The sequence below is a fragment of the Mus caroli genome, unplaced genomic scaffold, assembly GCF_978045245.1.
Source record: "Mus caroli unplaced genomic scaffold, Mus_caroli_1 scaffold_8, whole genome shotgun sequence".
In the NCBI taxonomy this organism is placed as follows: domain Eukaryota; kingdom Metazoa; phylum Chordata; class Mammalia; order Rodentia; family Muridae; genus Mus; species Mus caroli.
In genome coordinates, this window is record NW_028227263.1 from 139,808,346 (window position 1) to 139,821,268 (window position 12,923).

General features: G+C 43.1%; 1 protein-coding gene across 2 annotated transcripts in view; it reads right to left on the reverse strand.

Moving 5' to 3' along the window:
- The window catches only part of LOC147003724 (NACHT, LRR and PYD domains-containing protein 4C-like), a 34,656-nt gene extending 26,427 nt beyond the window's left edge, over positions 1-8,229 (reverse strand). The window contains exons 1-2 of one of the 2 annotated variants that reach the window (XM_085841073.1): positions 7,953-8,229; positions 1,858-3,430 (exon numbers count right to left, since the gene is read on the reverse strand). In XM_085841073.1, coding sequence (XP_085697199.1) covers positions 1,858-3,430; positions 7,953-8,229 — 1,850 coding nt within the window. Of the gene's footprint in view, positions 1-1,857; positions 3,470-7,952 lie in introns of both variants that reach the window. The other variant, XM_085841074.1, reaches the window with a different exon arrangement.
- Positions 8,230-12,923: the final 4,694 nt, after the last annotated feature.

The window sequence follows — 12,923 nt, forward strand, 5'->3', positions numbered from 1 at the left end:
ATATTCCCCACAACACTTAAATGTTTACAAGGCAGTTTGCAACTAGGTCGAGAGAGAGTCTGAGTGGGATGCTCATTACCTCATTACGGCAGAAACACACACAGGACACAGACCACCCTACTTCATGCTCACAGTATGGTGGGCTATCATCATTGCTGCTTTGATAACAATACCACTATAACTAAGAAAAGGAAAGTCTTAAGGATAGATTCCAGGGCTCCTAAAACAGTCAACTTAGTGTATTCTATTGCTGTAGAAAGATCACAAGTTCAAGGCCAGCTTTGATTACAGAATGAATGGAAGGTTAAACCATGTCTCAAAAAATGAACTGGGACTACAATTCCTGCTAAAGTGCTAGCCTAGTATATATGATGACATGGGCTCTATTCTCAGGATGGAAAAAATGTGTCAAGAGATCATAAACTATACACATGTATTTTTTGTTGTTTGTTTGCTTGTGGGTTTTGTTTTTGGAGACAGAATCTCACTCTTTAGACCAGATGCACCTGGAACCCACTTTGTATGTAGCCCAGACTAGTTTAAAATGCTCAGAGAACTTCTTGCCTCAGTTCCCTGAGCGCTGCGGTAACAAGCATGAGACCCCCACTTCCCTGGCTCAGTTTAATTAATATTTTGTACTCCTTATGTACACTGTGTTATGTATTGTAGGCCTGTCCTGCACTTACTATATATAAGCAATGATGACCCTGAGTTTCTGACCTGGCTCCACTATCTGAGAACTTGGATTACAGACATGCACCACCATACTCAGTTATATGATGCTGGGGAACAAATCCTGGACATGTGCAGTATAGCAGGCAATACTCTGCGAACTGAACTACTTCCTGGGCCCCTGTACATATGAACTGATGTGATAATGCTACTCCATATATATGCACAACTAATAATTAAGAAACATACTCAGGCATGGAGGCACATGCCTTTAATTCCAGGACTCTGCAGACAGGCAGGTGGATATCAGAGTTCCAGACTTGCCACAGCTACATAGTGAGATCTTGTCTCAAAACAATTACAAAAAAATAAATATTAATAAGATCAAATAGTATATCTTTCAAAAAGTGAATCCAGGGCTCAAAATGGAGCCTGTTGGACTGGAGACAGTTCAGTGTTAAGAGCGTTCATCTTTCTTAAGAGAATAAGAATTTGGATCCTAGAAACCACATCTAGCAGTTAGCTATAGTTCCAAGGGATCGGATGGCACTGAGGCCATTTCCACATGTGTGCATATGAACATGCAGCCACATACACATAAAATAAAAAGGAATCTTAAGCCAGGCACTGGTGGCACACGCCTTTAATCCCAGCACTTGGGAGGCAGAGGCAGGTGGATTTCTGAGGTCAAGGCCAGCCTGGTCTACAAAGTGAGTTCCAGGACAGCCAGTGCTATACAGAGAAACCCTGTTTCAAAAAGCAAAGAAACAAGCAAAAAAATGAATCTTAAAGTAAATGGAAGCTATTGACCAAAAAGGTGAATTTGCTGCTTTTCCCCCTTAAAAGCTCTACTTTGTTTTTAAATTTATTTTTAAAAATGTTTAATTGAAATAGAATCACATTCCTTTCCATCTCCTGTCCTGTGGTGCACTCTCAACTCTCAAAGTGACAACCTTTTTTAAAAAAATCATTTTATATGTACATGTTTATGTACACACACACACACACACACACACACGCAAGCTGTTGAGTTTGTTTTTGTTGTTTGTGTGTAAGTGGTTTGTAGACCCACCACTTGCTATTAGTTAGGATGGGTGAATTTTGAATCTGCTTGTATAAATCACCAATACACAGGGACAGATTCTGAAAAGGGGACAGAAAGGAAAGATAAGTGAATGGACTCACGTATAGTTGTGTTCTTGACCTTCACTCAGAATATTCTGGGTTGAAAAGGATAGTTTCTTCAGTGTAGAACACTGTTGTAAGCAGTAGGCAGCAACAATAACATCAGAATAATCCTTAGCCACAAAGTTAATCTGTTCCATACAGTTCATTGCTTGTGCTAAGAAGACTTCATCGTCCATCTCAAACAGACAGTAAAACAGCTTCATGCCATCTATCTGTTCTTGAAGCTCTTCATTGCCACTTATGGTTTCCAGGCATTGATACAACTGATGCTTTATTTCCTGGGACAACTGGTGGCCAAAAAACGCCTCTAGCTTTTTTTGTTCTGATTCATGTAAAAGGCCAAAGATGAAACAGCCCCAAAAAATCCACTGTACTTTGACTTTCTTTAGAAATGTAAACATGACTGTCTCTATACTTTTAACATCCTTGCTAGGGTGGTCCATGTGGCTCTTTAGCAGATAAAAGATGGCTGCACAGACCTCTTGGATAGACGGGTGGAGGAAAATGTAAGATTTTTCAGATTCCTTGCTCTTCTCAAGGATCCTTACGTCCAGCAGTGTGGGGATGTCAGAGTCCATGATCCCATTTCTCCTGAGAGCATCCTCATTAAACACAAATGTGTCAGTCCACATGCCCTCAGCGGCCAGAGAACACAAGCCCTGCAGCTGCTCTTGGCTTTTCTTACTTGGAGAATGGGCATGTTGGGAAATGAACAAATTGAAGATGTGAGTGGTATACAGGGAGGTGGTACGTCGGCAGACAGAGACTGGGTCTCTTCCCTTTTCTATCTCTTTTTTTAGACAAGTAGCCACCATCCAGCAGAGCACAGGGACCTGACATACAGTGAACAGCTGCTGGTTTTCTTTCACCAAACTGAAGATTTCCTGTGTTTTGGTCCTATCTTGGAACAAGCTGCGGAAACACATCTTAATATTGCTCTCATTGAATCCTGTTATTATTTTCACATTTGTGCGCTCAACCCTGTCCTCTATTTTCTCAAAAGTCTCTGGGGTAGCAGAGACGAGGAAAGAGGATTCGGGGAGCATCTTTCTCCTGAGCAAACTGCTCAGCAGGATACTCACTGGCTGCTTCTCCGTGCAGGAATCACACAGCTCCGACTCCCGTTCAGACATATCACATTCCATCACTTCCAAGTTGTCGATGACAAATAAGAGTTTCTCGGGTTGGGATAGGATCTCCTCTATGGGAGCTGAGGCTTTGGGCCACTCTTTGGAGATCAATTCTGCCAGGCTTGCTCTCTTCATCTTCTTCACATCTTGACAGCAGAAGTAGAAGATATAGGAGAATTTGTTCTGAAACACCATGCCTTCTGACCAGGCAAGCATTAATTTTGTCAACATCAGTGACTTGCCAATTCCCGCTGCTCCTTGCAGGAACACCATGTGTGGCTTCTTTGCAGTCACCTTTGATATAAGAAAGTTCTCAAAACGATCACAGTCATCCTGGGTAAATTTCTGCTTAGAGAAATCTTGAACTTTGATGTTGAACTTTCTGGCATAATCATGGGTCAGCTTTTTCTTCAAATGAGCTTGATATAACTTTGAGTGTCCTGAGTAAGTGAGCACAAGGGAAAAAAAGTCCACAACATATCAACGTTAAATTAAACATTCATCCACATAGAGTCTGACCTAGACATTTTAATTCTCAGAATGTATTCTTTAAAAGTATTTATTTTTAATTATGTGTATGTTGGTGGATTCCTGTGGACGTCAGAAGTGTTAAATCCACTCCCTTCTCCCTTAGCTGAATTTACAACAGTCCATGAGCAACGCCGCCCATGGACCCCCTCCCCGAGGTAGCTGGGGATTGAACTCACATGTTGGACAATAAAGCCATGCTAGCAAGTTTGGTAAGGTAGAGCGGGTTGAGGCCCAGAGACTCGGTGGGCACACACCTGAGATCTAGGTGACTCCCCACCCCCTGGCAGACTCCTGACTTGGAACATGGCCACACTCCTTATATAAAAGAAATGTGTCCTATGGTCATATAGGCCCAAAACAGACTTCTCCATGCTAATGAGGTACCTAGAGGCCCAGAGGACTTAGCCAATAAGCTTCCCTTCCCAGACATTCCTCCCTGCAAAAGGTATTTAATCTCAGGTCTTCCCTGACAAGTGGGTATGGCACGTTATGCATTCATTTTTCACCATGGACAATCAACAAACTGATTAGAACCATGGATTGTCTCTTTCATCAAGATCTGCAGTGGGGAGCCATGAAGAAGGCATTTGACTACAGAGCCACAACTTAATTCTCCCATGGAAGACCTCTGTGATCCCAGTCACAACTGCCACCAACTCTGCCTCTGCCAAGCTAAGGACAATCACCCCACTGGGATAAGCTTGAGCTCCCCATTATGCCCCCCATCCCTGTCCTGGGCTAGATGCTGTCCTTTGGCCAGACTCCATTCTCTGCTCTTCTGAGACTTCCAGTGGCGCCAGGATTTCTAAGAGTGTGAAAACCCTGTGGCCTTGTTGCAGACCTGGGGACCCCCAAGCCAGCTTTGGCTTTCCCACCCCCTGAAATGGTGTCTCTGTGCATCCCTACAGCCTGGAACTGCCCTGGACAGACAGACACTCAGATCTTCTGCAAAAGTGGGATATGCTCCCAGTCACTGAATCATTTCTTCAGCCCTCTTATGATGTGTGTTTTTAGAAGTTTGTAAGCTGTGGGCCCAGAACAATGCTAGTTTAATATGAGAAGATTTTCACTGGCCCTGGAGCACAGTTGCATTTCTTTGTGTGTCATGAATGTTATACTGTTAAACTGTCACATGCTATTTCAGAAGCTGGCACTTGAAGTGGGGTTGTCCCTTTTCTCTATTTCAGACTCAAGCATGTCTAAGTACAGTGGCTTCTTGGGTTCTTGTCTGGGAACAGGCTGACCTCTAACTCTGCAACAGGAAGAGAATTCATAATAGCCAGAAACAGGAAACAACCTAGCTGTCCTGCAACTAAAGAATGGATAAAGAAAATGTAGTATGCCTACACAATGCCCTACACTATTCAGCTATTAAAAACCAAGCTATATAAAAACCAAGACATCATGAATTATTCAGGAAAATGGATGGATTTTGAGAATATCATGTTGAGTGAGACAGTCCAGTTCCCAAAGGGCATCATCGTATGTCCTCATTTAAAAGTGGATAAAATATAGCCATAAAATACAGGTACCATGTTATACTCCACAGAACCAAAGAAGCTAAACAAGAAGGAAGGCCTGAGCAAGAAAGCTTGAATTTCACTTTGAAGGGAGAATAAAATAGTCATGAGAGGCAGATGGAGGGAGAGAACTGGAGGGAAGGGAGATGGGGAAGGAAATCGGGGATTCAGGACCAGGTGTGTGGAAGGACAGGAGATATGGCCATATGGCCAAGAAAATGAATGGAAATCTGCAACTGATGGGGGTGAGGAGGTGGGGGGCATCTCCAGGATGAGACATGGCCTGGGACAAGGAAGATGCCCAAGAATCAATGGGGGTGATCTTAGTTGTGACTCACTACACTGGGGATATGGAACCTGAATATAGGCCACCTCATATACCCACACAGGAACCTCAGTGGAGCAAGAGACACCAACCCACCCACAAAACTTTTAATCCGAAATTTATCCTGTCTACAGGTGTGATGGTTTGTATATGCTTGGTCCATGGAGTGGCACAATTAGGAAGTGTAGCCTTGTTGCAGTAGGTGTGTTACTATATGGGTATGGGCCTTAATACTCTTGTCCTAGCTGTCTGGAAGTGAGCCTTCTGCTAGCTGCCTTTGGAACAAGAGGTGGAACTCTCAGCTCCTCCAGCCCCACGTCTGCTTGGTCGCTGCCATACTCATGCCCTGATGATACTGGACTGAACCTCTGAGCCTGTAAGCCAGCCCCAATTAAATGTTATCCTTATAAGAGTTGTCTTGATCATAGTTTCTGATCACAGCAGTGAAATAGAAACTAATACAACAGGTAATGCAGACATGGGGGAGGGAGCAGAGACTGGGGGAATGGCCAATTAGTAACTGGCCAAACTTGAGACACATCCCATGGGCAAGCACCAATCCATAACACTATTAATGATGCTCTGTTATGTTTGCAGACAGAAGATGTCCTCTGAGAGGTTCCACCCAGAAGCTAACTCAGACAGATACAGACACCCACAGCCAAACAGTGGATGGAACACAGGGACTCTAATAGAAGAATAGGAGGAAGGATTGAGGGTCCCGAAGGGAATAGCAACTCCACAGGAAGACCAAAAGAGTCAACTAACCTGGACTCTTGGGGCTCTCAGAGTCTGAACCACCAACCAAAGAGCATACATGAAATTGACCTAGGCCTCCTGAACATATGTAGCAGATGTGTAGCTTGGTCTTCATGGGGTCTTGAACAACTGGAGTAGGGGCTATTCCAAGAGCCTTTGTCTGGGATATGTTCTTCTAGCTGGGCTGCCTTGTCTGGCCTCAATGGGAGAGGAAATGCCTAACATTGCAGAGACTTGAAGTGCTAGGGTGAGGAGGATACGGGGTGGGGGGAGGTCCCCCAATAAAATAATAAAAGGAATAGCTGGACAGGGAATGAAGGGCCTAAGGACAGTTAGAAACAAAAGTCAGAGTAAAGTACAGACTTTTTAAAAAGAAAAAGAGCTATATACAAGTCATTGTATGAAGATATACATACATGGTTCAAGAGAGCTGAGTGGTTAAAAGCACCAAGAGGACCTGGGTTCAATTCCAAGCATCCACATGACAGCGTCCACATTCTGTTGGTCCAGTACCAGATCTGATGTCCATTTCTAGCTTTCAAGGGCACTGTCCATACATGGGGCACATACATATATGCAGCTACTCTCATATGTACATAATATAATTTCTAACTGTTCTTATGTATTTTGATTATAAATTGAAGATTTAAATATGTACAACTAGAATCCCAGAAGAAGGTGGGATATAAAGAACAGCACAGAGACAATTTTTAAAACCAATATAGACTGAAGTGTAAAGAATATCATAGCTGCAGATCTAAGACAACTAGTGAATCCCAAGAAGGCTGGGCTTAGGAAAAAAACCTACATCCAGGCTTATCATGGAACCTCAAGGACAAAGAAATGAATGGAGCCTTAAAGCAGCCATAATATCTTATACCAGGATAAAGACATGTCTGACTCTTAAGATTACAGTGTTCATGAAACATGGATTTTTTTTGATATAAGGTTTTGCTTGTTAATATCAAAACAACCAGAGCCACAACAAAGACTGAGAAATCTTGTTTCACACTGTTACACTATTACATAGCTGTTTCAAATACATATGTAATATGTATGTGGGAGGGTGAATGGGGGATGGGTACAGGTGTTCTCTTCGAACACTCTCTGCTTTTAAAAAGATTTATTTGTTTTTAATTTGGGTGAATGGGTGCTTTTGTTTGCATGCATGCATGCACACATCAGATCTGTGCAGTGCCTTCAGAGGATAGAAGGTAGCATTGGATACCCTGAAACTGGAGTCACAGATTGTTGGGTAGCACCAGGTAGGTTCTGGAAACAGAGTCAAGGTCCTCTGTAAGAGCAGGTGTTCTTTACCACTGATTCATCTCTCCAGGCCCTACATCTCACTTTTTGAGACATTTTTTAAAGTTGCCTTAAAACTTGTCAAACTGACTGGTCACTTGCTACCATACCTTGTTTTTATGTGGTTGCTGAGATCCAAAGTCAGATTGTCATGTTTACAAAGCAAGCTGACAAAGCCATCTTCCTAGATCCTAAAAATATGATTTATTTCAGGTGTCTTCTGTTGCTGCTGCTGTAAATCCTCAGTGTTACCATTTCACTATAGAGTTAAGGCTCCAGTTTAGATTCAGGGGAACATTATTAATGTCCTGGGTGGAAGTTTAACCGAATAGGTTAGGGCATGCTACCCTCATACATTTGATACACAGACTAGACCTAATGTGTCTACATGAAGCTGCCTCCTTTCTCAAGCAGAAGAATATCCCATGACACCCAATGCCCTAGGGTAGATGGGCATGAAGAACAGTTATCAAAACTATGGCATGATCCTCACCCACTGTAAAGCAGCTTTGACCAACTCACCAGCAATCTCTCTTCCTGCCTTCTCCATGAGATCCTTCCTATTCATCTTCTGGAAGATTTTGAAGGTCATATTCCAGGCTTGCTTCTCCTCATAATGTTTCAATAGTAAGTTGGCAAGGTCTTCACGAGATGCCTTCTTCACTTCTGTCCAAGAAATCTGTTTCAGTCTCAACTGAAAAATCTCCTGTTTGAGGAATTCCTTAAACTTCATGAATTCTTTCTTGTTTAGCTCTTCTAAGTACCACATAAGGCCAAAATCAGAAAAAAAAGAAGCCATTGTGTCTCAAGGAAGAGAGATGCCTCTTCAGAGAAACAAATACCAGGAGTAAGAAGCAGATGGGATCTGTGGGAAAATCAGGCAAGCAACTGAGTTATTAAGCACAATGCAAAAAAAGGTGGGAGGTAGGGGAGTGGGTCAAAGGGCTGGGGAAATGGTAGGGCTAGGAAAGTGTTTGCTGCACAAGTGTAGGAACATAACCTGTGTCCTCAGCATTTATGTAACAAGCAGGGTGTGTAGCCACAGAACCTTCAACCTACTATATGTCTTGCCTGCAAGATGTGCTGGGGTAATGATGATCTAGAACTTTTGAGACTGGCCAACCAGTGACTGGTACAACTAGAGTCCATGAGAGGGAGCCCATGTCTGGGACTATGTTGATGACCAGGAACCAGAGGCTGCTCAGCACAGAGATCAAAGATGGAACCAAACACAACTGGCAAAAAAAGAAGTTAATGAAATGATTTTTCTGTTATATTCGTACATCAGCACCTACCTTGATTATCATCAGAGGCAATGTCCAGCAACAGAGAGGAGCAGATGCAGGGACCCACAGCCAAACACAAGGCGAAGTCAGGAGAACCCCACAGAAGAAGGGGAGGAAGGGCTGTAGAAGCCAGAGGGGTCCAGGACACCATGAGAACACATCACACAGAATCAAGTAAGCAGGGCTCACTGAGGCTCATGGAGACTTAAAGAGACCATCGCAGAGCCTGCATGGGTCTGCACTAGGTCCTCTGCATAGATGTTATGGTTGTGTAACTTGTTGATTTTCTGGGAGCCCCCCCCCCGCCCCCCAGCAGCAGAAGTGGAGGGCATCCCTAACTCATCTGCCTGCACTTGAAACCCTTTTCTTTCTACCGGGTTGCCTCATCCAGCTTTGATATGAGGGTTTGTGCCTGGGCTTATTGTAATTTGCTTTGCGGTGTTCAATCAACATCCCTTGGAGGCTTACTATTATTTTGAAGGGAAATGAAGTAGAAGTGGATCTAGGGGACAGGGAAGTGTATGCGAGGGGGACTGGGAGAAGAGGAATTAGGGGAAACTGTGGTTGGGATAGAATATATGTTAAGAGAGAGAAAAAAAAAAAAAAAGAGTGTGATGGCCCAGTCCTGTGATCCCAGCATTGGGAAGGCAGACACAGGAGGATTCCTGAAGCCTGCCGGCCAGCTTTATTTAGCCAGCTTTGCTGAGCTCCAGGTTTACTGAGAGATCCTGTGTCAACAATCAGAGAGTAATTGAGGAAGACACTTGATGTCAGTATCTGGCTTCCACACAAACATTCCAGTCCTCATCTCCATACATAATTGTAGTCACTAACTCATCACACACTGCACTGTCCGTTGTGTGTGATAAATAAGGGCAGGGAGCTTTTCAGTATGGTCTCATTTTAACTCTCATCCTATTGAAAGCATCACTAAAACAACAGTGGTTCTCAATGGTCTCAAAGATGAAACCATTCCATACAGTTTCTCATGTTTTTTGGTGACCTCCAACTATAATTTCACTCTGTATTTATGAATTACAATGTATATATCTGGTTTCCTAAGGTCTTGGGTAACCCCTGTGAACTAGTCATTGAACCCCCCAAACAGGTCTCAACCTACAGGCTGAGAACCATTGCTATACCACTTGGAAAACAACAAGGTGAGATTTATTACTCTAAAGAATTACTGATTGGGCTGGGATGATGGCTCAGCAATTAAGAACATTTGGTTCTCTTGCAGAAGACCCACATTTGGTTTGCACCATCTACACTAGGGATCTCCCAGCTGCCTGTAACTTTAGCTCCAGGGGATCTGACACACTCTTATGGACTCTGCAGGCAGGACACACGTGACGCTCCTACATACACTCAGGCACACACATACCCATACATGTTAAAAGAATACTGGTACCTCTACTTCTGTGATACCAGGTAGAATGCTAATACAGGACAGTACTTATGATGCTATTATTATAACAGTATTATGCTACAGGATACACTTCTGGCATAATACAGCTGTAAATATAATCAGGTAGCTGGGTCCAGTGGCACAGACCTGGGATCCCAGCTACTTCAGAGGCTGAGGCAGGAGGATTTCAAATTTAAGAGTTTGCCTACAAACATAGTGAACTCAAGTTACGTAAGCCTGGGCAACTTAGTGAAACCTTGTCTCAAAGAAAAAGTGGGGCTGCAGAGATGGCTGAGTGGTTAGGAGCACTGGATGGTCTTCCAGATAATCTGGGTTCATTTCCCAGCACCCACATGGTAGCTTTCAATGACAGTGGCATGCAGCTCAGGGGTTAAGAGTACCTGCTGATCTTACAGAGGATCTGAATTTAGTTACCAGCATTTATATCAGATGGCTCACAACCACTTGCTCTTCCAGTTTAATGGCACCTGAAACCTTCTTCTGGATTCACTGGGCACCATGCATGCATGTGATGCACAAGACAGTCATACATGATAAATAAATAAGATACAACTTTTGAAGTATATATGAATAAAAAATAAAAAGAGGGCTGGTTTATGGTTCAGTGCTTGTGTAGCTTTTCCACTGTACCAGATTTAGTGTTCAGTACTGACCCCCCCCACAAATGGATATGCCAAAACCATCCAAAGGAAGGCTAACATAATTATGATGTTCAAGAATTTTAACTCTAAAACAAAAACATATAAAGGAGGACCCTCACCAGATATCAGATGCAGAACCAATAGAAATCATCCAGAAAATATGAAAATCTTAACCTATATCCACCTAGCACATTTACAATCTATAGCAAATAGGTGGGAAAGAATATGAAGGAGTGTCTTTTCAACAAATGGTACTAGAACAACACACATTCTATGTGCAAACAAATAGAGCTGGGCTCCAAGGAATAATACCTGAGGTTGTCTTCTGGTCCCCACATACACCTGTGCACACACATGCATCCACACTCCTGAACAGATGCTGAACATTATTCATCATTAATATGAAAATAAAAACAGTGAGATATCCTCATATGCCTAAGGAACTGAGTGAGGGACTGTGGGCGTGGCTCAGATGGAAGAATGCTTGTCTAGCAAGCAGGCAGCTCTGGTTCTGTTCTAGCATCACATGCACATGAGGGAATGAATGAATGATTGAATGAATGAAGAGCCTACTCCTGGGTGGCCTTAGAATTCAGATGTGAGTATACGGTAGAAAGAGAAAACCAGGTCTTATAAGCAGGCCTCTGGTGCCACAGACACTCCTAGGCATGTGGTCACCCCTATGTGACTATGACACAGAAATAAATGTAATAAAAAGTAAAATTACACATACATATTCAAGTTACAATACTTTCAATCCCCACGTTGTTTACTGAGATGCAACTTCAGCATAAGTTGGGAAATCCATCCGTCTGGAAAGATCACTACTGGGCCCTTCGAAACAACTGAATGAAGTCATCAAGCAACTACATCAAGAAGCCCAAAGGGAGACATTACCCAACATCTAGACTCTTTACAGGGAAACTAAAAAATTGAGACACAAAAAAATATGGACATATTTCCAGAAAGCTCAGTAGGGCACCTGGATGGTAGGCATGTCTCTGTCAGACAGCCTGAGGCAGGCTAGGAAGATACTGCATTGTAGGGATGTGGGGGAGAGAGAGGCTTGGGGAGGACAGATGTTATGCTCTAGAGACCTGGTGTCCAGAGGTCAGACCCCACTGACAAGGACCTGAAGGCCCACTGACACTGTGCATGTTCTTCAAAGGACATCTTGTCTAAGAGCATAAATAAACTATCATCACTTAGGGCCAGGATGTCTTCCTGAAGACATCCCCACCAAGTATAACAAAATATATAAGGAATTAGGCTGTGTTTATTTTGGGCTAAAACAGAGGTTCTCAGTCTGTGCTTGTGACCCCTTAAGGATTGAGTGACCCTTTCACTGGGGTCGCAAATCAGATATCCTGCAAATCAGATATTTACATTGTGATTCCTAACAGTAGTAAAATTACAGCTATTAAGTAGCAATGTAAAAAATCTTATGGTTGGTGGTTACCACAACATGAGGAACTCTATTAAAGGGACACGGCATTAGGAAGGTAGAGAACCACTGGGCTAACATAATGTATGGCGGTTCTCTAGTTCGATTTTTTTCCTGTCCTACAAGATATCCCTCATAAAGCCACCTTAAACTTTGTGTGTTGAGAAAAATCCTTTAAATTTGTTTAAAGAGGGGACACATGGTATTTATTGATGGGTACCAGTTGAAGGTATTAAGATACTCTAATCTTCAGAAGTAAGGAGCCACAGACACAAAGGCTCAAATCAGGGCATCTCTTCTTTCTTTATCGCTCTTTCCTCCTCCCTCATCTGCCCCCATCATCCAGGTCCCTGGAAGGATGCCTGGACCTGCTCCTCTTTGCCCTGAGCCTAAAGTAAGTCAGCCTTGTAGGTGGAGCGAAATCTTCACTCACTTATCCAGGAGCTAATTTGATTTTAACTAAACAGAGATGGTAATTATGTTTTTCTCTAAAACAGGGGCCTGAGACCTAAAATCAACATCAGCAACAACAGTCCAATTGGCCTTGCGGGACCTCAGGATGCAAACTCAACATGGTGGCTTCAGCAGGATGATGCTAAATAAGCACACTGCCCAATAGTTCCAGGGTGTGCACAGCCAAGCAGTGTGCAGTGATGGCAAAGGAAGATGCACCTGAGGTACTCAGTGGACACC